Raw genomic sequence first — 25,199 nt, forward strand, 5'->3', positions numbered from 1 at the left:
CGCGGGTTGAGGGGAGGATGAGGTATATGGGTGTGGACGATGGGTTTAAGGGTGGCGTAGGGGTGCGGGGGCAGGCTATGGGGACGTGTGAGAATTGGGGTTCGGGGCCGGGGTGGGATAGGGAGCAGGATTAGCCTGGGTGGACTCGGGGAGAGGCACGCGTGGGGAGAGAGCGGAACGAAGGCATGCGTGGGGAGAGAGCGGGAAGAAGGAATGGGGAAAGGAAATGGGATTTTAGGGGTTCAAGGAGGAAAGGAGCTAGGATAGGAATAGAGAGGGTGGGGTCTTGGGGACAGGGAAGAAAAGTTGGGGGTGTGGAATGCCAAGTTAGGGATAGGCGTGAAGGAAGAGGGTCTTGAAGATTGAGAACAGAAGGCAAGGAAAGGGTTGGAGAGATTGGGGGCCTAGGAGAGGGAAGCCCCTAGAGTGGGAAGACGGGAAGAATAGATGGTGGAGGGAAGGAGTGGGGGTGGAGGAGTTGGGGAAGAAAGGGAGGCAGGTGGAGGTTGGGAGATTGGAGGTTGGAAGGGTTGGGTCTGTGGAACAAGCAAGCCACCTTTCAGCAGGAGCACGGAAGGGCTGGAAGGGTCTGAGGCTTGAGGCGGGCAGGGGAGCTGAGGTGAGCGAAGGGAGTGGGGTTAGGATTTTTGGTGTGAGAAGCGCTAGAGTTGTTAAGAGTCACATTGTGGGAGAGATTGGCATGTTCTTGGGGGGCAGTAGGGAGCCTGAGAGAGGAAAAGGTATGGGTGAGAAGGCAGTAAAGTGCATATTATAGGAAAAAAGTAGTGAGGAAAGTTGAAAATTGAAGAATGGGGACACACAGAACAATGAAGGTGGATTGTTGGTTATTGCTGGTTTAGAACTACCCACAGTTTAGTTTCTGTTCAGGTTTTTATTTAGAAATTTTCCCAAGAATACTGCATTTTCAGATAAACTAAGTGTGGGCAGCCTTGGGATGAAGGCCATGGGCTGGCAGATGTTCTCCTGGTATATGGATGTAGCTCATTTTGGGCCTGGCAGAGGGAAGAAGGGAGGCCTCGTTGTAACTGTCCTGGCTCTGTTCCCACCAGCTCTTTCCCTAGATGTGCACCGGTTTTCGTTTTTTTTTTTTTTTTTCAATCTTATCCCTTCCCCCTCCCCTCAGGGTTCAACCAGTGAATACTAGAGGGATCAAACAGGTGGGTGAGATTAATTTTTCACATTTTTTTTTTCTATCCTTAAGGCTGATGTCATATTTTTAGTCTTGAGAAACAGCATCATGCCAAGGAAAGAGCTTGAGCTTTGCAGTAATGCGACCCTGAGATTGAATTCTGGCTCTGCCACTTACTAGCTCTGTTCTAGAGTAAGTTATTTTATTTCCGTGGGTCTCTTTGTCTATTAAAAGGCAATACTGACCTCATAGGTTCATTAGAGATTACATGAGATCACTTTATATAGTACCTAACAGTGCTTGGCAACTGGTAGGTGCTTAATAAATGGTAGCCATCATCCAGTATCGTTAAACATCATAGTTATTCCTACAACTTACTATTCTTAGGGGATTTTTATCTTACTTTATCTTCTGAAGTTAGGTATTTTCTTCTTCTTCTCTTCAAATTAGCTGTAAATTCAGCTCATAATTTTACCCTGTGGGCTCCCTGATAACCCCAGTTCACCTGACTGGGATAGTCATGCTTTTTGCTTGGAAAACTGGATTCAAGGTCTAAAAAACTGTCATGTGTAGTATCAAGAATTTTATCTGACCTTTTTCAAGAAAGCTGTATAGAACTGAGTGTTTAATGTAATACAGCTATGTTTCATTCATTTGATGAAATGGTACACTTCGTGGTAACTTTGGCTCTCTTGTGGTGACCAAATGCCAGAACATACATGATTATAATATTTTTCTATGCTGTCGTATGGGTTACAAAGCTGCCTTACTGTAGCAGGCTGGGAGACTATCAAAATGTCGCTGTTACTCTTGATCCAATATATAATACAGCTACTACGATCTACATTGGACATTGTTATTATTGTAGTGACTAAGTATTTTAATTTTTTAATTTGGATGGGGTTTTCACCATGGTTTAGAACAGGTCCATTTGTAATACACCACCCTGTACACCATCCTGTACATTAGCGAGGGTCAAATAAACCCAAGTAGAGAAGTTTTATGTAGAATTCTCTTGCCTTTCTTGTCCTTAACCTTGAAGGGTTCAAATGTTAATTTAATGCTTAGATCATGTTATAGTACCTCAGATCATGTTATAGTACCTCATAGACTCTCAGGAAGCTCCTTTTTGGGAGAATGCAGGATGTGCTGATTTAGTAGTAGAAATTAAAGGACACCAGGATTCCTGAACCAAAGTCAATTCCTCCAGTGGCTTCTGGACAAATGATGTGGGTTTACTCTCCAAGAAAAAATTGTATTTATTTTTTCCTCATTTAGAAAGAGAAATGGTATTTGATGGGTAATCTAAAGAAAAACAAACAAAAAACCAGAACCGTTCCCTTTTTTTGAAAATGATCCCTGGAAGCCAAAGCATCCCAGATTTTGAGGAACCCAGATTAGGGTCCTTACTCTAGTCCCAAGCTGCTTGTGCCCTCTGCTGGATGGAATCAGACTTCTAATTTTCATCTGAAGTGGTCACCCACCCACCCAGCCATCCATCCATTTGTCCATTTTACAACAGTATTTGTGGAAGACACTATTAGGGGTGAGGGTTGGGGGCAATACAGATAGGCAGACCCTGTTTCATTGCTCAGGGAGTTCACAGTGTATTCATCCACTATAATAGGGTATCTTCCATAGAATTTGTCTTTCTGTTGTTAAAATCACATCAGTCCTTTTTAGGGCCATATCTAGCATCTGCTTTCTGATCTACAGGTAGAGTAGAGCTCTGAATGTTAAATGACAGGGATAAAAACCAAAGGACATCTGCTTTACTTCCTCAGTCAAAATTAAGGTCTGCAAGGTTGGAGGGTCCAGATGCTCACCCCTACTGGAAGAAGAGCTCAGAATAAATGAGGCATCTCCTTAGCAGCAGGCGCTGTAAATGCTGGCAAGAGAAAAGTATGGGTTGTAAGAGCTAGCACTGTGACAGAATTTTTTTCCCCTTGTTTTTTAGTTTAGTTGTCTCCCATCCCTTGTAGTACCAGTAGCAATATACTCCCATCGTCTGCTTTGCCTTTGCCACCTGCAGAATGGTCTGGCAAGTGGGGGAGGAGCCTGCAGCTGTTGCCTGGAAAAGGAGCTGGCTCCTAGCAACAGTATCAGCAGGCCCTGCAACTGAGAGCACTAAGTTTGTCCTTTGAGGTCTTACCCTTCCTTTCATACAGTTCAGCAAATATCTTTTGAGGGCTTACTTAGTACTAGGCACTATGTCAGGCCTGGGAAAGATAGATGAATCAAATAAGTACCTTGCCTTCAAAAAGCTCACCACTCTGGGTACATTAACAAGTGAACAGACATAGTACATGGTTCTAAGTGCTATGTAGGAGAGACTAGGTGCTCTGGGAAAACCAGACAGGCACATACTGGTGCAGGGGTTAGGGAAGGTTTCCCAGAAGAGGAACGATGTTAATGATGAGTAGGAATTAGCTAGGTCAGGGAGGCAGAGCAGGATGTTCCAGCCAAAGGGAACAGAACAGGCAATGGCCAGTGGGACTTGAGAGCATGGCCAGTTTACCTGGGTAGTATGACAGGGCCAAAGATTGTAGGACATAAGGAGATGAGCAGGAAAGGGTGAGGCTCTAGAGCTAGGCAGAATACTCTTCTCTCGTGCTTTTATACACATAATTATCCTTGAGAGAAACATGGATAGTACTGATTCCCACACACAGGACCATTGTTTCATCTCCAGAGACTCAGCATTTTTGATCACGGACTTAAATGTGGCTGACACTCGTAAGTGGCTTCAGGGCCACATTGTGGCCCCACATTGATGCAGAAGAAGCTGAGTTGGTTCACTCTAAAACTCAATCATATTCTTTTAGGGATATTATCAGGCCTGTATGATAGTCTACCTCTCTTCTCCCTTTAAATTGTAGAAATGATCATCAAATAAATACCTTCATTTTATTTAACATAGCACTTTTTCATGTATTTTGAAATCTCACGGTTACTCAGGAGGAAAACAAGTATTCCAGTTCTTGGGCACATAATATTACCCACATGACTGCAGAAATGCCCAACTGTTTGACTTTTTAATGTTAAAACTGCCCTAATAGAACTTTAATAGATACGAAGTGTCCAAAGGCTAGAATAGCTTTTATGTAGCTCTTGTAGTGGAGGTGTTTATTTCTAGATTTAAAAAAAATCCTGTTACTTTTGGGCTTTGTAAAATTTAGCAAATGAGTAAACGTTGGTTGCACACTATCTGCTCAGGGACTGTAAGATGCCAGGGGACTGTATTATACAGTCTGCATGAATTCAACATGGTTCCTCGTCTCAAGGAGCTCAAAGCAGCAGATGGCAGACTCAGGAACAAATAAATAGAACAGTGAACCAAGCGCAACCAAGAAGTTTGTGGACTGTGTCAAGCTAGCCAGGAAGTTATTTATTTCTAGTCTTTTTTCTGTGTGTAAACACATCTTTAAAAAATTTGTAATTTTAATCACTTTATCACATTCCATGGTACGTATAAGTCGTAACGTATTTATTAACATCCCAATTATTGGACATTTAGGTTATTTTCCAATTGTTTTGCTAGTATAAACTTGCTGCCATTAATTTACACATAAATGAATCTTTGCTGACATCTGTGACAACTTCCTTAGTGTGAATTTTAAAGATGAGATTTTGACCTGGGGTTTTTGTTGTTGTTGTTGTTGTTTTGGAGTCTTGTTCTTGTCACCCAGGCTGGAGTGCAGTGAAACGATCTTGGCTCACCATAACCTCTGTCTCCTGGGTTCAAGCGATTCTCTTGCCTCAGCCTTCCGAGTAGCTGGAACTACAGGCACACACTTGGCTAATTTTTGTATTTTTAGTAGAGATGGGGTTTCACCATGTTGGCCAGGCTGGTCTCAAACTCCTGACCTCAGGTGATCCACCCGCCTCGGCCTCCCAAAGTGCTGGGATTACAGGCGTGAGCCTCTGCGTCTGGCCTTGACCTGGGTTTTGAAAGATGAGTAGGAGATGGCCAGATAAACAAGAAAAAGGGGAGAGTAGGAAGGGGCATTCCAGGTAGAGGCAATAAAGGCAACCTCGAATGCCAAAGTTCCCAGGCAACTGGTAAGTTTTGCTTTTCCTAAAACAGCCACCAGTCCTGCCTGGTAGGCTCATAAAGCCCTGGGCACAGCAAGATGAAGTTACATGTTACAAATGGCATTTTAATTGGATTTGCTTCCCTGTGCCTTGCTTTCACAGTTGCTACCAAGGCAATGTCTTACTACCTCAGCTCAGAAAACCACCTAGACCCAGGGCCCATCTACGTGCGAGAAAATGGGCAGCTGCACATGGTCAATCTGGCTCTGGATGGTGTCAGGAGTAGCCTGCAGAAGCCAAGGCCTTTCAGACTATTCCCCAAAGGCTTTTCTGTGGAGCTTTGCATGAACAGGGAAGACGACACTGCACGGAAAGAGAAGACTGATCATTTCATCTTCACATATACCCGGGAGGGGAATCTTCGGTACTCCGCCAAATCCCTCTTCAGCCTTGTCCTGGGCTTCATCTCCGACAATGTGGATCACATTGATTCCCTTATTGGCTTTCCTGAGCAGATTGCCGAAAAGCTGTTCTCTGCTGCTGAAGCCAGACAGAAATTCACTGAGCCAGGTGCAGGGCTGAGGGCTTTACAGAAATTCACTGAGGCCTATGGAAGTTTGGTGCTTTGCTCCCTGTGTTTGCGAAACAGGTGGGTGTTCTAATTAGGTTATTCAGTATTTTATTGGGTGTGTTAATTCTGTCAAGCTCTGGGGCTTAGTGGGCTCAGGGGCTTCCCTCATCAAATAGCACTTCAGGTTAGAACTTCCATATACAAAGTGAAAGACCATATTGAAAAAAATCACTCTTCCTTCTCCTCATGTCTTAGACGAGACGACACTTAACTTTATTCTGAAATCATTTTACAAGGATTAGTTGTCACAGCTCCTCCATTAAGTAGAAAATATTCTTCTACCAGCTTTCAAAGAGAAAATAGAAAAGACAAAATGTGATCTGCCAAATATCTCTTGATATGCTCTTGCAGATGGGGAGATTAGTATCCAGAGTTCTGGGGCCTGTTTTTGGTTTTCAGACCACTAAATACTGACCATTAGATAAAAAATGACCTTAAAAGATTGGGTGATTAAAATTTCAAATATCCTAAAGTTTGGCAATTCTCAGATAAAGTCCCTACATTAAGGTCTATAGTCTAACAAAGCAGATATTTTTTCTCTTGTGACTTGCCTTTGCTCATATGCTTTATTTAAAATTTTTACTCTACCATCATGTAAAAACACTTTCAAAACATCTAATTTCTTTTTAAACTTGCAAAAAACAATAAAAATATACAAGGCAAACAATTTAAACACAAACACAGAGGGGCATAAAATGAAACAGAAGCCTTCTTCCTATCTCATCTCCAGTTTCCTCTCCCCAGAGACCAAATACTGTTACCAGTTTTTAAAATACCATTCTAAAGATGTTCTACACACATACATGTTTATGTAGTTCCCTTCTTTGTTATACAAATGGCAGCATGCTGCATACATTCTAATGGACCTTGCTTTCTTCACATAATTTGAAAATCATTTATCATCAATACTGGTAGGTTTTTTTTTTCTTCTTCTTCTTTTGAGACAGTCTCACTCTGTCACTAGGCTGGAGTGGCAGTGGCATCTCAGCTCACACTGCAACCTCCAACTGCCTGGTTCAAGCGATTCGCCTGCCTCAGCCTCCCCAGTAGCTGGGATTACGGGCATGTGCCACCATGATTTTTGTATTTTTAGTAGAGACAGGATTTCACCATGTTGGCCAGGATGGTGTCGATCTCTTGACCTCGTGATCCACCCACCTCAGCCTCCCAAAGTGCTGGGATTACAGGCGTGAGCCACCATGTCTGGCCTACTTGTAGGTTTTTAAAATAGCTTTATTGTATACTACTGTATGAACTATTCTGTGATTAGACCTGAAAGGCAGCTTACTGTTTTTTTTCTTTTTTTTTTTTGAGATGGAGTTTCACTCTTGTTTCCCAGGCTGGAGTGCAGTGGTGCAATCTCGACTCACTGCAACCTCCGCCTCCCAGATTTAAGCAATTCTCCTGACTCAACCTCCTAAGTAGCCGGGATTACAGGCACCCACCACCACGCCCGGCTAATTTTTTGTATTTTTAGTAATACGGGGTTTCACCACGTTGGCCAGGCTTGTCTCAAACTCCTGACCTCAGGTGATCCACCCGCCTCAGCCTTCCAAAGTGCTGGGATTACAGGCGTGAGCCACTGTGCCCAGCCGGCAGCTTATCTGTATGAGCATTATAACAAGGGCTGAACAAAAAATGTATGTAAGAGAAAGCCATATCTGAAAACAGAAGGTAAACTCATATGCTTAATAAAGGAAAAATGATCTTTATTTAATCAGCTCATAGAATTAATGGTTTCACCACAGGCCAAATACTATATTTTAAAAAGAAAAGACATAAACACATGTAGAAAAGGACAGAAACTTGGCTCATAAACTGAGCAGGCACCTTGAAAGCTCTGTCTCTGGACTATGGTCTCAGTCGTGGCTGGGCTTGGAGCTGCTGCCAGTGGAAAGGAAAAAAATTACCTTGCCTAAAGGAAAAAGTCAAGCAATATTTCATTGTAGCTTATGCATTTAAAATACATTTTACCCTTCATTTTTTCTTCCAAGTTATTTATGTTCATTGTTGAAAAGTTAGAACAGTGGCAAAATAGAATTGTGATGTATATCTTGTTTTAAAATTATTTTATGAAAGCAATATATACTATTTGGGGAATACATAAAATTGTGGTACTAAAAAATTCATAATCTCATGTGATCATTTTCAAATATATTATTTTTATGCATTTGGGAATATATACTTTGTACAACTCGTATTCTGTTTTTTCCCCACCTACCTTTATAGCTTAATATTTCCCATGCTATTGAAAATGCTGTTTATCCATTTGCAATATCTGGATACTGTTGTAGTGGCAGATTGGTCGGACTGGAATGAGAATAGCACTTTTCATTCACATTTGATGAGGACATAAATTAGTGTAGCATTTCTGGAAGCAGGTTGGCAATATGTATCAAGAACCTTGAAAACATCCATACTGTTTGTTTGACCCATTAATTCTACTTACTAAGAATCTATTCTAATCCCTAATGTAATAATCAAAGATGGGAACGGATATTTTTACAAAAGAGTGTTCATTGTAGTACTGTTTGTATGAGTGAAAATCTAAAAACTAAGTGTTCAACAGTAGGGAATTGGTTAAGCAAATTATAGTATATTTATATGATGAAATATTATGTAACTATTAAGATAATATTCTAAGAAAGAGATTTTTAAAATGTATGTACTGCATAGATAGAAAAAAGAAACCTACCAAAAAGTAGTCTAGATGGTGGGATTGGAATTGATTTTATATTCTTTATACTTTTCTATATTTTATTTTTTTCAATGAAAGTGATACATTATCAGAAAATGTAAGAAACGTTTACATTTATATAATAATCAGAAAATATAGGAAACTTTTTTTTTTTTCTTTTTGAGACAGGGTTTCACTCTGTTGCTCAGGCTTGAGTGCAGTGGCGTGATCTTGGCTCACTGCAGCCTCCGCCTCCCAGGTTCAGGTGATTCTCCCACCTCAGCCTCCCGAGTAGCTGGGACTACAGGCGCCTGCCACCGTGCCCAGCTAATTTTTGTATTTTTTGGTAGAGATAGGGTTTCACCATGTTGACCAGGCTGGTTTTGAACTCCTGACCTCAAGTGATCTACCCACCTCAGCCTTCCAAAGTGCTGGGATTACAAGCATGAGCGACCACGCCCAGCCAGAAAATACAGGAAACATTTTGAACATAATCTTTTAGCCCGTATTTTATTGCTGCAATTCCAGATTTGACTGTCTCATTCAAATGTAAGACTTTGAATTGTGATCAAAACCCCTCTTCTTTTGAATCCTTGAAGGAAAATAGAGGGCAGGAAATTTGAGGCTGCATTTGCAATCCAGGGCTGTAGCTGCAGTCCAAGAGGTTTTGTCAGCACAAAGGGGTTCAGGTCAAAAGTAATGAGCTTGAAAAAATAAATGAAAATAAAATAACTGGGTAGGTGCAGGCACTTGCTATCTTGGGGTTAAGTCACAAAGCTACCTGCCAGAAGCAAGTGTCTTTGCAACTGGATTCCAACCTTACGAAAACTCTCTTCTTTGTGTTGAAACCCCAGTGATTTTTAATCCCGCTGGTGGTCACGGGGAGGCAAGTATGTTTTCCTTAAAATACCACCTTTTGTTATTGACATAATAGTAATAGCTACTATTTCATGAGGTTCTGCAAGATGCCATGGAATTTTAAAATACTGTTTCTCTTTTTCTCAATAATCCTGAAAAGAAGTAATCATTGGCCCCATTGTGTAGCTGGAGAAATTGAGGGTCAGAAAGGTTAAGTAACTGTCTCACAATCACACAAGTAATTGGGCTGTTAGAATCCAAACTCAGATCTGGTCTGTGCTCTTTCTATTGCCTTTCCACTGTACCGTTCTGAACCCTTTAAGGGAAAATTTGGAAGACTGGTTGCAAGCAAGAACCTAGAGCTTCGATTATGTCCTAGATTAGCATCTAGTAGTGTCTACGGCCTAACACGTTTGTTCCTCAACCTTGAGTTTCGTAATGTTTCTTAATCACATTACACAGTGTTATGTCCTTTGCAGAGAACCCTTGTTTCAGAATTACTAAAAATCTTTTGGTTAATTGATCAAAGGATATGTGTTTTCCTTTCTCTGATTGCCAGTAATCCCCTAAATCCCCATTAACACACTTCAACTCTGTGATTGGAAGGTGAAAAACAGCAGCTGTATTTACAGTGCAATTAAAATACATCTGAGTAAATAAGGCTCTTTTGTGTACCCAGCTGAGCTCGATCTCCTGACAGCTTAGGTTCCACCCTTTAAAGGGGTATCAGTGCCTCAGGCCATCTGTACCTAGCAGCAAGGCCAGTCATTAGTTTGAGTACATCTTTTTTTGTTTGGAAGTAGGAAGAAAAGAGATTAACTCCCCTCTTGCCCTCTGATTATTCCATCCTGTTTTTGGCAGTTGTGATCCTGCTGATGGAAGAGAGGTGTGACCTCTTAGGTGTAACCCCACTGATCCTAACACACCATCTTACTGTGGAAACTTCTAGACATCCAAGAGGAAGGTGGATGAGAGAGGCCTGCTCTTGCCACAAGTCAGTTTCCCTGTCCTCTTAGGTTCCTCTCTTCTCCGTTTCCTGTCACACCTAATCCCTTTCATTTTTTCTCACTGACCTCATCTGAGATAGATGAACCACTAGAAAGCAGGGCGGAGGCCCCAGCCTGGGCTGTGGAATGCTGTTTTGATCTCCTTTCCCTCTCCAGAGGCTTCCCTGACGCTTCCAGATAACAACTTGGCAAGGTGCTACAATGTAATTAAGTTGCTGGTGCTCAGGGTTTGTCTTAATATCCATCTAGACTGGAGTGAGTCCTTGTAGCAGTCTTGCTGTACATACTTTTGGAGTAAAGTTAGGGTAACAAAGGCACAGGGGAGTGTTCAGGAAAGATAAAATGTGATGTGCCAAATATCTCTTGGTATGTTCTGGGGGATGTGCAGATTGGAAACTGGTCTTGACCTTGCTCCAGTTTTCAAATCACAGGATGTTGAGCGTTAGATTAAAAGCGACTTTAAAAGAATTAGTAATTAAAAATTTGAGTATCCTAAAGTTTGGAAATTCTCAGGTAAGGTCCCAACACCAATGCCAAGGTCTGTCTGATAACAAAGCAGATGTCTTCACTTGTGACTTTCCTTTGCTAATATACATTTTTTTATTTATTATTCAGAATTTTTATTTCACCATCACATAAAAAGATGTTCAAGGCATTTACTAATTGAAAACTTCTGCCTTTGCCCTGATAGTAATTAGTGAAGTCTGCTTATTCCATAGTACTGTGTCCTGATAGGATGGTGGGATGTTGACTATGATAGAAATCCGCAAATGGTAATGCTTTAAGAGGAGTTGGGGGAAGCTATTGATTGCTCTCCATGCTTTATAGGTATCTGGTGATTTCAGAAAAACTTGAGGAAATTAAGTCTTTCCGGGAGCTGACCTGCCTGGATCTTTCATGTTGCAAGCTTGGAGATGAGCATGAACTTCTAGAACATCTCACCAATGAAGCCCTATCTAGGTACTGACCTGTCACCACTTGTAGATGAATTGTTTCAGTATTGTTTTAAAGGCTGATCCAACAGGATTATCTTCAGGAGTGCTGATTACTTCCTCTTCTTATGTTGATTTGCTTATTTTTTTCTAAAACATTGTCAATCTCCAAATCTCCATTTACTTGGTACAAGCAATGTAGATTAGACAACCCTTAGAAAGTCAGTCAGTTGACTCAAGTCAGTTAGTTGATTCTCTTTTTCTAAGTAACTTTTATTTAAACGTGTAATACTTGAAGCTACCTGGGTTGAAAAATGGTTTTGCCCTTTATTTATTCTTTTTTTTTTTTTTTTTTGAGACAGTTTCGTTTTTGTTGCCCAGGCTGGAATGCAATGGCACAATCTCAGCTCACCACAACCTCCACCCGCCAGAGTTCAAGCAATTCTCCTGCCTCAGCCTCCCAAGTAGCTGGGATTACAGGCATGCACCGCCACGCCCAGCTAATTTTGTATTTTCAGTAGATACGGGGTTTCTCCATGTTGATCAGGCTGGTCTCGAACTCCTGACCTCAGGTGGTCCGCCTGCCTTGACCTCCCAAAGTGCTAGGATTACAGGCGTGAGCCAATGCACCCAGCCCTATTTATTTGTTTTTTTAGATGGAGTCTTGCTTTTGTTGTCCAGGCTGGAGTGCAGTGGTGCGATCTCGGCTCACTGCAACCTCCACTTCCTGGGTTCAAGCTATTCTCTTACCTCAGCCTCCTGATAGCTGGGATTATAGGTGCCTCTCACCACGCCAGCTAATTTTTGTACTTTTAATAGAGACAGGGGTTTTGCCATGTTGGCCAGCCTGGTCTCGAACTTCTGACCTCAGGTGATCTGCCCGCCTCGGGTTTTGCCCTTTATTTATCCAGTCCTAGTTTATTCTAGCAAGGGATGAGACATTATACCATAGTCAATAATCATTATCATTTGCTACTTTAACTATCAATGAGCTACAACTATAAAGGAAATGAGCTATTAAAGATAGCCAAAGAAATTATTTTCAGGAACCATGATTTAAAGAAATAGCCCAGCTCATACCATTCACAAATAGTCTGACTGCTCTCAGATTATTCTGACCAACAAAGACGAGGACAGATGGATTCCTCTGTGGTTTTATAAACACCCAGAACAACAGCATTACAAACCTGGGTCTAACCTGCTACCTGAGGCCTGCTTCTGACAGTGACACCTACCCACTGCCCCATAAAAAGATACTGTTGTGTGAGCCTAGGCAGCACCAAGGCTCAGATTTCTTATGTGAAAATGGAGCATATTAATACACCAATTCCAGCTTAGCAGCAGATGGATTGGGTTATGGGTGTATTTTATTAACCCAATCTGAAAATCTAGATTGATAAAGCTGGTTAAATTTAGAGGATTGTGTGCTCTGCAAAAAGAATTCTCATAGGAGTTCTTTAGCAGCCTTTCCTGACATATTTAGAATGTTTTTGATTTTCACACGATGTGTCAGAAAAACAGCTTTTGTTTTAAAGTATATTTATCCCCTTAGTGGAAGTCCATTTATTCAACAATATACCTTTAGTGCCCTCTGCCCTCTGAAATTAGTACTGCATGACACTAAATTAACCCTCACTTGGTAACTGAAGTGGCACCAAAAAATCTTTTTTCTTTTTGTGAGTCTCCTAGGCTGGAGTGCAGTAGTGCGATCATAGCTCACTGCAAGCTTTGAAATCCTTGGTTGAAGCCATCTTCCTGCCTCAGCCTCCCAAGTAGCTGGGACCACAGGCACACAGCACCTTGGCAAGCTAATTTTTAAAAATTTCTTTTAGGGATGGAGTCTCTAACTCCCAGGCCCAAGTGATCCTCCAGCCTCAGTCTTCCAAAGTGCTGACATTACAGGTGTGAGCCACCATGCCCAGCCCAAAAGAGCTTAACTCTCTTAAATGCATTGGGTATGAAATAGCAAGAGGTAGAGGATATGTTGTATTTTTAAATGAAAATGTTGAAAGCATGTTTTTATACCTAGACTGTCTCAAACTCTGAATAATTTATGTATGTACTTTGTTTCCCTAGTGTAACTCAGCTCCACCTGAAGGATAATTGTTTATCTGATGCTGGGGTGCGGAAGATGACAGCACCAGTTCGAGTGATGAAAAGAGGCCTTGAGAATCTAACGTTATTAGACTTATCATGTAAGTTTTCTTAGAAATTATAGATTATTTTAATGTTGGAAGAATGGCCTTAGAGATCATCTTGTTCTTCCCCTTCATTTTAGAGGTAAGAAAGGAAAGGTGACTTTCCAGGGTGCCATAGAAACTTGGTGGCAGAGCGGGACCGAGGCCAGAGACTCTTGACTCCTGGTCAAATGACTTTTCCAGCATATACCACCTCTTTAGGGTAGGAAAAACCCTTTCACATTCATCCATGCCACTCGCTGTGTGCAAACAGAGATACCTTTCATCATATTCATTGCATACTTAAAGGACTTTTGACTCATCTTTATTTTCCTTGAGCCTCTGATCCTTGGTATCTGTCAGCTAGGTCCTTTTTTATCAATGTTTGCCTGATGAAAAGCTGGATGAACGGATAACTTACTCGAATTAACAAGACATTGACTCCAATGGTAAGAGGTTGACAGAGATCATTTGCAATTGAACTGAGCATCCATTGACTCTATGGCAGGACAGTATGGTGCCAAAAGAATAGAAAGAGCAGGGGTTTGAGGTCTGAGGACCCTTCTTGCTCTGCCACTTTTACTACCAGTTATATACCTTCGGACCAGTTATTTAACCACTTTGAGCATTGGTTTTGGCCTTTGTAAAATGAGGATAATAATGAATGTCCTGTCTGCCTCCCAGGGAAGTGTATTCATTCACCAGATATTTTTTGAGCATCTATAATGTGCCAGGCAGTATGCTTATGGCCTTGAGGACTCGATGCTAAGTGTAGTACTCTCTGATGCGAGAAAGTAATATATAAGAAAGGATTCTGAAAAAAAATGCAAGTTGGTAAGAGTGATGATAGTATCTGTGTCTAAGTTCCCTTGAATATGTTTTTAAAATAAATGCTTTTACTTTGGAGGTGAAATGGCCATGAATAAAGTATGGTGAACCATTTTAATACATGTTTATATATGTTTTCATATGGTTCCAAATTAAACCCTTTGGGATAACTACCTGGTTCATTTATTTTTCTGCTCATCCCCAACTCCTAGAAAGTAAGAGCTGTAAAGGATCTTTAAGGATCATTGAGTGTAGCTCTTCTATATTATGAATAGTAAAGATCAGACTTCTGCATTTAATTTACTTTGAAAAGTTTGCCAACTCAAATGTTTTGTAGTTTATCATTGCCTGGACTTTTTTCTGAGCTTATTTTTGGTTGTCATTTTAACAACATTTATATTGTAACAGAATGCTACCTTGTTTTTGACATCTAGGTAACCCTGAGATCACAGATGCAGGCATTGGATACCTCTTTTCTTTTAGGAAACTAAACTGCTTAGATATCTCTGGGACAGGGCTCAAGGTAAGACTTTTGGTTCCTTCGCTCATTTTTCTAGACTCAGCAATTTGATATTTTGCCTGTGCTAATTGGTATTTAGAAAGGGCTGGTATTTATGATGGTCTTTATTTACTACTGAAAGCAAGTAAGAATTAACCAAATGCATTTGCATTTCTGATCTGTCTCTGCCTCACTAGGATATCAAAACCGTCAAGCACAAGCTCCAGACCCACATAGGCCTTGTTCACTCCAAAGTGCCTTTGAAGGAATTTGATCATAGTAACTGCAAGACAGAGGGCTGGGCTGACCAGGTACTCCAGATTTTTCTTCCCTGCTGTTGATGCAGTTTTTCATCTTAATTCCAAGTGTCTTATCCAACACATTGAATAAACAGTAATCCACTTGGTATTCCTTGGCTAAATTGTCATCTTCATGTCAAATTGGAGACACTGATGGGCTATAACTGGCCCATATACTTAAAGAATTGATACCAGACCTTATATCTCATGCTCTGGTCACTAGATTGTGCCTTATCTTTACTGGACCTAGGAGAAAATGTCATCTTACAAATGACTCAGAAAATAAGTGAATTCTGGCTTGCTATACAAAAAAGCAGTCTGACCCAACTTCAGAAGGACGGATTCTCTTAGTAGTATGTATATACAGGAGAGAGAATAAACTCTGGTGTCAGCAAATAAGGATTCAAATATGATTCTTCTCTTTCTTTTGGGAAAGTTTCTTACCTCCCACGGCCTTAGTGAGAAAGTGTCTTTCGTGTCCGTCTCTCACTGAGTCTTACCAGTGAGAGAACTTTACTTTGACTCCCTTTTGTCTTGATGGTCTTTCTTCACTTGGTAAAGTACAGACTTAAGTGAGATTCAGAGTCTTCTATGTAAGTTGGAAGTGAGAAAGTAACCAAGTAGGACAGCACAAGTAGATGTCACCTTCCCTGTGACTGGTGCCTTTCTCCTTTAGATGCTTTTAACCAGTGTTTCTTGGTGGAGGCCTAGAGGACCCACCAAACTGTCCAGGATCCCTTCTTAGCTCCAAGCCATAATGCATAATGGTAGAACTGTCTACCTGCTGGATTGTAGCATCACCTCTCCACAGTAAGCAGGGAGACTGGTGAGTTGTGTTTCAGAAGCACACTGAGCTTGGTCCAGAACATGCATGATGAAAGAATTACCATGGTGCATTGCCAGATAAAGTTTCTAGTGCTGTATGAGACCTAGATGCATCCAGTGGACTTGGGACAGGTGTGGGATGGTCTTAACAAAGGCTTGCTGCAGTTTGATAGCAGGTGACATGGTGGAAAGAGCATAGGCTGTGGAGCCAGAAAGACCTGGGCACGGAATCCTGGCTCAGCAGCCCAATAGCTGTACAACCTAAAGCAACTTTCAGTCTCTGTCTTCATCCATAAAATGCAGAAACCAGGCTCTCTCTTGAGCAGGGCTTGGGAAGGATCAAGCAGAATACCTGACAGCCTGACCTGAGAGTAAGTTGATGACCAGTGCAGTCCTGCCCTCCACCCTCAGCTGGGCCCCTAGGACTTGGTAGCAATGCTTTGCTTTGCTTATGTCTTGGGGATCTGTTATTGAAACTGTTGCGTACTGACTCCACTCACCTGCCCTCATTCTTGTCTCACAGGGGTCCACTTAATTCCCTATTCCTGTCTCAGAATTTCTCCATTTCTTCAACCGTATTCCACTTCCCTACTATTGGAGAGAACAAGTATGCTCCTTTATTCTAGTCACAAGCCCTTTTTTTTCTTTTTTAAAAAATTTTGTTCCTGAAGATATCCAGTTTCCCTTGTGATAATTACTAATAATGATTTTTCCCTCCTGCCCCTGCCCAGCATGTCTTCATTTGTCCCTCTTTGTTGTCCATCTGCTTTCTGTAGATAAATGCAAGATGTCCTTATTCTAGCATGATTCTCATTCCCCAGTGCAGCTGTGCATTGTTTCCTGTCCAGTCTGCCCCATCCCCTCGGTGCCTACTCAGTTCTTACTCCCTTGCGACTTAGTTCTGGCCTCTCCTGCTCTCCTGACAGGGTCCTCTTGAAGGTGGGTGGTGATATTCTTTACCTTCTTTGGCTTTCCTGCAGCATTTGATAGAAACATGCATGCCTTATTATTTTTCTCTGGGCCTCTTTCCTGGCTCTCCCACAGCTTTCTCGCTCTTCTGGCTGTGGCTGATTCCTCTTTCTTCCTCTCCTCTTCTCCCACATCTCCACACTCCCCAGGTGCTCTTTCAGTGTTCTTAGAGCTCCAGCTGTCCTTGTGAGGATGACTGTGCATTCCTCTCTAGACACTAGACCCATTCCCAGGTATCCTCTGTAAATCTCCACCTGCCATCTCAAATTCTGCTTGTCCCAAACCAAACTCATTTTCTTCTTCCCCATCCCCGACCAGCTCTTACTGACATTCTTATTTCTGTTTAATGGAAGGAAGCACCATTTTCCCTATTGCCCACTGAGTCAACACGTTTGATTAATCCATCCTGGTGTTCCCTGAAATCCGTTCCCATTTTTATCACCAGGAAATTATAGAAGAGATGGCAACTAATATTTATTAAGTGCCTTTTATGTACCAGACACTGTGCTAAACTCTTTATGTATATTATCTTGTTTAATCCTTAAAATAGCCCTATGGAGTGTGTACTATCGTTGATCCTTAACAGATGAAGAAATTGAGACTAAGAAATCACTTGCCATGGGTCCCCTGGCAATTAAGTAGTGGAGCCAACTCTGGAACTGGTTTTTTGTTTGTTTTTAAATAGAGATGGCGTTTCACCATGTTGCCCAGGCTGGTCTCGAACTCCTGGGCTCAAGGAATCCTACCACCTCGGCCTCCCAAAGTGCAAAGATTATAGGTGTGAGCCACTATGCCTGGCCTGGAACTGTATTCTTTTTTTTTTTGAGACAGAGTTTTGCTCTGTCGCCCAGTCTGGAGTGCAGTGGCGTGATCTTGGCTCCCTGCAACCTCCGCCTCCCGGGTTCGAGTGATTCTCATGCCTCAGCCTCCCGAGTAGCTGGGACCACCACGCCTGGCTAAATTTTGTATTTTTTAGTAGAGACAGGGTTTCATCATGTTGGCCAGCCTGGTCTCGACTGCGATCCGCCTGCCTCGGCCTCTCAAAATGCTGGGATTACAAGTGTGAGCTACTGAGCCTGGCCTGGAGCTATATTCTTAAATTCAGTGTTGTACTGCCTATGTCCTGAAAATGTTTTTCTTGACCTTTTTTATGGTCATTTCATTGTATTCCATAATAAAAAAAAATATTAAATTTAAAGTTCTTGTTATTCGTGGTATACTGAGAGGATCATTAGCTTTTCTTTCTTTTTTTTTTTTTTTTTGAGACGGAGTCACTCTGTCGCCCAGGCTCGAGTGCAGTGGCATGATCTCAGCTTACTACAAGCTCCGCCTCCTGGGTTCACGCCATTCTCCTGCCTCAGCCTCCCGAGTAGCTGGGACTACAGGCGCCCACCGCCACGCCCAGCTAATTTTTTTGTATTTTTAGTAGAGACCAGGTTTCACCGTGTTAGCCAGGATGGTCTCGATCTCCTGACCTTGTGATCTGCCTGCCTCGGCCTCCCAAAGTGCTGGGATTACAGGCGTGAGCCACCACGCCTGGCCTAGCTTTTCTTTATGTATAGTTTATATTCAGGCATATTTCTTTTCTTTTTTTTTTTTGAGACTGAGTCTCGCTCTATCGCCCAGGCTGGAGTGCAATGGCGTGATCTCAGCTCACTGCAAGCTCCGCCTCCCGGGTTCACGCCATTCTCCTGCCTCAGCCTCCCGAGTAGCTGGGACTACAGGCGCCCACCACCATGCCCAGCTAATTTTTTTTTTGTATTTTTAGTAGAGACGGGGTTTCACCGTGTTAGCCAGGATGGTCTCGATCTCCTGATCTCGTGATCCGCCCGCCTCGGCCTCCCAAAATGCTGGGATTATAGGCATGAGCCACCGGGCCCAGCCACTTATTTCTAAAAGAATTGGTAGCAGCTTATAATAAAAATATATTTGTAACAGTTTAAAAAGTAAAAACTGGTCATGATAATGTTATGAGAGTATGGAAACATGGGCGTTTTACATACAAGAGTTTGAGTTAGAGTATTTTAAGGCACGAGAGTAAGTCTAGGAATGTGTGGAAAGTGTTATGACTAAAGTTTTAAGTTTTAATATTTAGTTTAAGGATATGTAATTTATTTCCAGCTTGGAATAAAGATGAAAATAGACAGGGAAATCAGCTTTATAGATTTCCCTTAGTCATGCAGATACATATATCCAACGTGTTTGCATTCTGACTCAACTCCTGCATTAGAACAGAAAACTCAGACTTGACTTGGTTCTTATTCTTATCACCAGGCATCTGAAGTAAAATTTCCCAGAGGGGTTTGTGCTTATGGAGAGGGAAAAAGGGGGAACAAGAAAGGCTTGAGATTAAAATCTCGAGATTTTGTTTGGATTCAGATCTTTCCAAATATGTTTCAGATCGTTCTGCAGTGGGAGCGTGTGACTGCGGAAGCTGTGAAGCCACGGGAAACCTCAGAGCCTAGAACGGCAGCTCAGCGCTTCTGTGAGAAATTCCCTTTCCTTTGAAGTTTTTTGCCCTTTATTTGCATCCTTAAAGCAGTTTCACCTGTTTTCCCTCCTTGGAAAAATTAATTATGGTAGTATTGGCTTATGTATGATCACCAAGACTTGTATTCCCTTAGCATAGCTTACAGTAGAAGTTCACACTTAGCTTTGAGCATCAGCACCAGGAAGACAGCTTTTTAAAATTACTTATGTACCATCTTGTTCCAAAAAAGATTTGTGGTGGTACAAAAGTAGATAGAATACAGAAGATGAAAAAGGAATTAAGTGTAGCCAGAAGTTGGAATCAGCCCAGGTGTCCATCAACAGATAAATGGATAAACAAAATGTGAAATGTACGTACAATGTATTTCAGGCTTTAAAAGTAAGGAAACTTTCACACAACGTGGATGAGCCTGCAAGATGTTATGCTAAGCAAAATAAACTAGTCACAAAAGGACAAATACTATGTGATTGTTCTTTTATAAGGTAGCTAGAATAGTTAGATTCATAGAACAAGCAGAATGGTGGTGGTGACTAGGGAGGCAGGGGTGGCACAGGCAGGAATAGGGAGTTATTGTTTAATACGTGCAGAGTTTCATTTGTACAAGGTAAAAAGAGTTCTGGAGATGGATGGTGATGATTGCACCACAATGTGAATGTCCTTAATACCGCTGAACTGTACACTTAAAAATGGCGCAAATGGTAAACTTTATGTTATGTATATTTTATCATGATTTTAAAAGAGAAGGAATTGATGAAATCAAAGTGAAGAAAATATAAAGGTACCAAGTAAGAATCCAGGACATACCAAAAAAAATGTAAAATAGGTTGTATCGTTTGCTCTTTGGCCCTTAGAAGACGGAGTCAAATCCAGATTTCAAATAATGAAGGCTAACATTTCGGGGGCTTTTAGTGTGTGTCAAGCATTGTGCTAATCACTTTATGTACATTATTTCATTTATCTTCATATTACCCTTATGAAATAGGTTTTGTATCCCTATAGAGGTGATTAAACAGAATTTCAGACAAGTCACTTGCCCACAGTCACTTCTAGGAAGAGGCCGATCTAGGATTTAAATCCAAATCTGTCAAACTGTAGTATGAGTCCTTGCCTTCAACCTATGCCTGCATGCATACCACAGCGACCTTACAGGGCACTCAAGGCAAAATGCAGTCAATGCAGATATCACCCTGTTTGGGCCTTTGTCATATCCCTGGGGGTATCCTAGACTGATGAGGGGATTAGCATGCCAGTGTAGTGAACTCATCACCCTTCACCTCTGTCACAGATGGGAAGCGGTCTCGAGCAGAAGCCCCACTGAAGTGTCCCCTGGCAGACCCCCACATGAACTCTTCTGAGAAACTCCAGTTCTATAAAGAGAAAGCCCCAGATTGCCACGGGCCAGTGTTGAAACACGAAGCTATCTCAAGCCAGGAGTCAAAGAAGAGCAAGAAGAGACCTTTTGAGGAGTCAGAGACAGAACAGAATAATTCTTCACAACCTTCAAAGCAGAAATATGTATGTCTTGCTGTGGATGACTGGGACTTGTTAAATTCCTATTGATTAGTAGATACAGGTTGACCTTTCTCTGGCCCCCAGCTCTAATGTTTGAGTAAAGGAGACTGAGGATGATTTACTTTTTGTTTGAATTTACCTATGGCATTAGCATAGCAAGCAGATATTTCTACTTTTGTGGTGGGGGAGGGGAATGCTATGGAAGTATGTAATAATTTCTAATGTATATTTTCAATACATAGTAATTTTTTCAAATAAACATTTTTGCTGTCCTTAAGTTCTGCTTGTGGATTATAGATTGGAGCCGCAGGAAATAACACGTTGGTTTGGAATGGAAGGCCAGGTGAACTAACAAGGCAGCTTAGCATACCTCAGAGATACTGCAGATTTGGTTCCAGACCACTGCAGTAAAGCAAACACTGTAAAGTGAGTCACCAGACTTTTTCATTTCCTAGTGCATATAAAAGTTATGTTTTCACTATATAGCAGTCTATTAGATATTCAATAGCATTGTCTCCAAAAAACAAAAAAAGTACATACCCTAATTTTAAAATACTTTATTGCTAAAAAAAAAAAAAAAAAAAGAAAAGAAAATGCTAACAATTATCTGAGCCTTTAGCAAGTTCCAGTTGTTTTGTTGGTGGCTGGGGGGGTCTTTCCTTTGTTGGTGAATGGATGCTAACTAATCAGGGTGGTGGTTGCTGAAGGTTGGAGTGGCTGTAGAAATTTCTTAAAATAAGACAATGAAGTTTGCCACATGGATTGACTGTTCTTTCATAAAATATTTTGCTAGAGCACACGATGTTGTTTGATAGCATTTTACCTGCAATGGAACTTCTTTCAAAATTGGAGTCAGTCCCCTCAAACCCTGCTGCTGCTTTATCAACTAAGTCTATGTAATATTCTCCATCCTTTGTTGTTTCAACAATGGTCACATCTTTACCAGGAGTAGATTCCATTTCAAGAAACCACTTACTTTGTTCATCCATAAGAAGTAAGTCCTTATCCTTTCAAGTTTTTTCATGAGATTGCAGCATGTCAGTCCTGTCTTCAGGCTGCAATTCTAGCTTTCTTGCTATTTCTACCACATCTGCAGTTTCTTCCTCCACTGAAGTTTTGAACCCCTCAAAGTCATCCATGAGGGTTGGATTCAACTTCCAAACCTTGGTTAATGTTGACTTTTTTGGGTTTTTTTTGAGACAGAGTCTTACTCTGTGGCCCCAGCTGGAGTGCGGTGGCATGATCTCGGCTCACTGCAACCTCTGTCTCCTGGATTCAAGTGATTCTCCTGCCTCAACCTCCCAAGTAGCTGGGATTACAGGTACATGCCACCATGCCTGGCTAATTTTTATATTTTTAGGAGAGATGGGGTTTCACCATATTGGCCAGGCTGGTCTTGAACTCCTGATCTCAAGTGATCCACGTCTCAGCCTCCCAAAGTGCTAGGATTATAGGAGTGAGCCACCACACCTGGCCTAATGTTGATATTTTGACCTCTTCCTATGAATCACAAATGTTCTTAATGGCATCTAGAATGGTGAGTCTTTTCCAGGAGGGAAAGTTTAGTTTAGTTTTGTTTTTTTGAGACAGGGTCTTGTTCTGTCGCCCAGGCTGGAGTGCAGTGGTGTGATCACAGCTCACTGCAGCCTCTACCTCCTGGGCTCAGGTGGTCCTCCCACCTCAGCCTTCCAAGTAGCTGGGACTACAGGTGCATGCTGTCACACATGGCTGATTTTTGTATTTTTTGTAGGGATGGGGTCTCACCATGTTGCCCAGGCTGGTTTCCTGGGTCCAAGAGATCTGCCCACCTCAGCTCCCAAAGTGCTAGGATTATACGCGTGAGCCACTCACCTGGCCTCCAAGAGGTTTTTAATTTACTTATTTACGTTGTCCAGATCTGTTAGAGGAGTCACTATCTATGGCAGCTATTGCTTTATGAAACATATTTAATAATAAGACCTGAAAGTTGAAATTACTCCTTGATCCATACGCTGCAGAATAGGTGGTGTTGTAGCAGGCATGAAAACAACATTCATCTTGTAATTTTGTAGGTGATCAGGTACATTATCTATGAACAGAAATATTTTGAAAGTGCCTCCAATTTGTGGACTACACACTGAGTAGCAAAGCTCTAGACCTTTACTGTCCAATATGTAGCTCCTAGATACATGTAGCTATTAAATACTCGAAATGTGGCTGGTCCAAATTGAGATGTGCTATAAAATACACGCTGGATATCGGATAGCAAAGACTTAGTATCCAAAAGTTTGAATGAAAAATGTTTCGGTCGGGGACATGGTGGTTCACGCCTGTAATCCCAGCACTTTGGGAGGCCAAGGTGGGCGGGTCACGAGGTCAGGAGATCGAGACCATCCTGGCTAATATGGTAAAACCCCGTCTCTACTAAAAATACAAAAAATTAGCCAGGTGTGGTGGCATGCGCCTGTAATTCCAGCTACTTGGGAGGCTGAGGCAGAAGAATCCCTTGAACTCGGGAGGCGCAGGTTGCAGTGAGCTGAGATCGTGCCACTGCACTCCAGCCTGGTGACAGAGCAAGACTCTGTCTCAAAAAAAAAAAAAAAAGAAAAGAAAAATGTCTCCATTTTGAAATACTGGTTACATGTTAAAGTGGTAATTTAAAATAATTTCACTTGTTTCTATTTTTCTCATATGGCTACTAGAAAGTTTAAAATCACATTCATGGCTTGCATTTGTGATTGCATTTTATTTTTACTGGACAGGACCGCTGTAGACCATATTCATCTTTAAAACATGAGCTAAAAGCAAGAGTTACTGGCAAATAAAAGGAAGGGAGAAAATACCTCAAGAAATTGACAACGTTAGTTTGACATTTGCAAGTGCTCTGGAGTTTAACCAGGATTTTATTTATTATTTATTCATTATTTTTATTGTTTTTTAACTTTTAGGCTCAAGGGTCCTTGTGGTGATTTGTCACATAGGTAACTTACATCTCATAGGGGATTGGTGTATAGATTACTTCGTCACCCAGGTAATAAGCATAGTTAGTACCCAATAGGTAGTTTTTCGATCCTCTCCTTCCACCGTCAACAGGCACCCAGTGTCTGTGGTTCCCTTCTTTGTATCCATGTGTATTCAGTGTTTAGCTCCCACTTGTAAGTGAGAACATGCAGTCTGTGGTTTTCTGTCTAACCAGGATTTTAATAAAGGTAGATCTTAGATATAGTATGTGTTAATTGCTACTCTGAGCTAGGCAAGGTACTTACCTCTGTAAAGGTGGGCCATTACCCAGGATCATATCAAAAGCTCTGATTTCTGAAATTTATAAGATGAAAAAGCAAATACAGTGCAGATTGGTTTTCTCTGTAACAAAATTAGAGTTTTAAAATACCATTTGAGGCCGGGCACAGTGCCTCACACCTGTAATCCCAGCACTTTGGGAGGCGAAGGCGGGCGGATCACTTTAGGTCGGGAGTTCAAGACCAGCCTGGCCAACATGGTGAAACCCCGTCTCTACTAAAAATACAAAAATTAGCCAGGCATGGCGGTGGGTGCCTGTAATCCCAGATGCTCGGGAGGCTGAGGCAGGAGAATTGCTTGAACCCAGTAGGCAGAGGTTGCAGTGAGCCAAGATCACGCCACTGCATTCCAGCCTGGGCAACAGACAGCAAGACTCCATCTTTAAAAACAAAACAAAAAAATCATTTGAGTGGACAGTAGCACTCCTTGCCAAATTCCAAATGCCAATCAACAGCCGGCTTTACTTGTCAAAGTTGGCATGTATTGTTCATCAAACCAGAGTCTAATTTGATCACCCCCTCATGCACACAATACCACCACCACCTGACTCCACTGTTGCCTGTGGTGCAATGCCATGTTAACAAGTAGCATCTGGAATTACTCTTCAAACATCCACCCATTTTGATCACTGTGGAAGGCAAATCTTCCTTCCACATTTACCCCTTAAGAGCAACTTGTGCTCACTTCTCTTTTATCAACACAGTATACTTTTAAAGCTAAGATTTCATTTTCTTCAATCCTTTTTTTCAAGAAGCACATTTTTCTCTGCTGGTGATTCCTTTAAACAAATATTTCTTGTTTTGGTCTGAGCAATTCATTTTTTGAAACAGAGTTATAGAAGTCTAGGCTTTGTTTTCATGACTGAGATGAAGGCTAAGAATTTATGACCAGCATACAATAGATAGGGTAATTTGTGTGTTCGTGTAATTTACATGTGAGGATAGGCTGTTTTTTAAAATTAGAATTTGTTTCTGCCTTCTTAGAATTTACTTACTGAATCGTTATGAACTTTGCAAAGTGACTCAATTCC

The 25,199-nt window shown here is 41.6% G+C and overlaps 1 protein-coding gene across 5 annotated transcripts in view; it reads left to right on the forward strand.

Moving 5' to 3' along the window:
* The window catches only part of LRRC42 (leucine rich repeat containing 42), a 21,752-nt gene extending 585 nt beyond the window's left edge, over positions 1–21,167 (forward strand). The window contains exons 1-9 of one of the 5 annotated variants that reach the window (XM_031668996.1): positions 1–22; positions 1,145–1,178; positions 5,348–5,834; positions 11,187–11,318; positions 13,367–13,485; positions 14,730–14,818; positions 14,992–15,105; positions 19,288–19,372; positions 20,664–21,167. In XM_031668996.1, coding sequence (XP_031524856.1) covers positions 5,362–5,834; positions 11,187–11,318; positions 13,367–13,485; positions 14,730–14,818; positions 14,992–15,105; positions 19,288–19,372; positions 20,664–20,938 — 1,287 coding nt within the window. In that variant the 5' untranslated portion in view covers positions 1–22; positions 1,145–1,178; positions 5,348–5,361 and the 3' untranslated portion in view covers positions 20,939–21,167. Of the gene's footprint in view, positions 23–1,144; positions 1,179–1,222; positions 1,343–5,347; positions 5,835–11,186; positions 11,319–13,366; positions 13,486–14,729; positions 14,819–14,991; positions 15,106–19,287; positions 19,373–20,663 lie in introns of all 5 variants that reach the window. The other 4 variants (XM_003891921.4, XM_009208946.2, XM_003891920.4 and 1 more) reach the window with 4 other exon arrangements.
* The last annotated feature ends 4,032 nt before the right edge of the window (positions 21,168–25,199 follow it).

Source organism: Papio anubis, chromosome 1 (genome assembly GCF_008728515.1).
Source record: "Papio anubis isolate 15944 chromosome 1, Panubis1.0, whole genome shotgun sequence".
In the NCBI taxonomy this organism is placed as follows: Eukaryota; Metazoa; Chordata; class Mammalia; order Primates; family Cercopithecidae; genus Papio; species Papio anubis.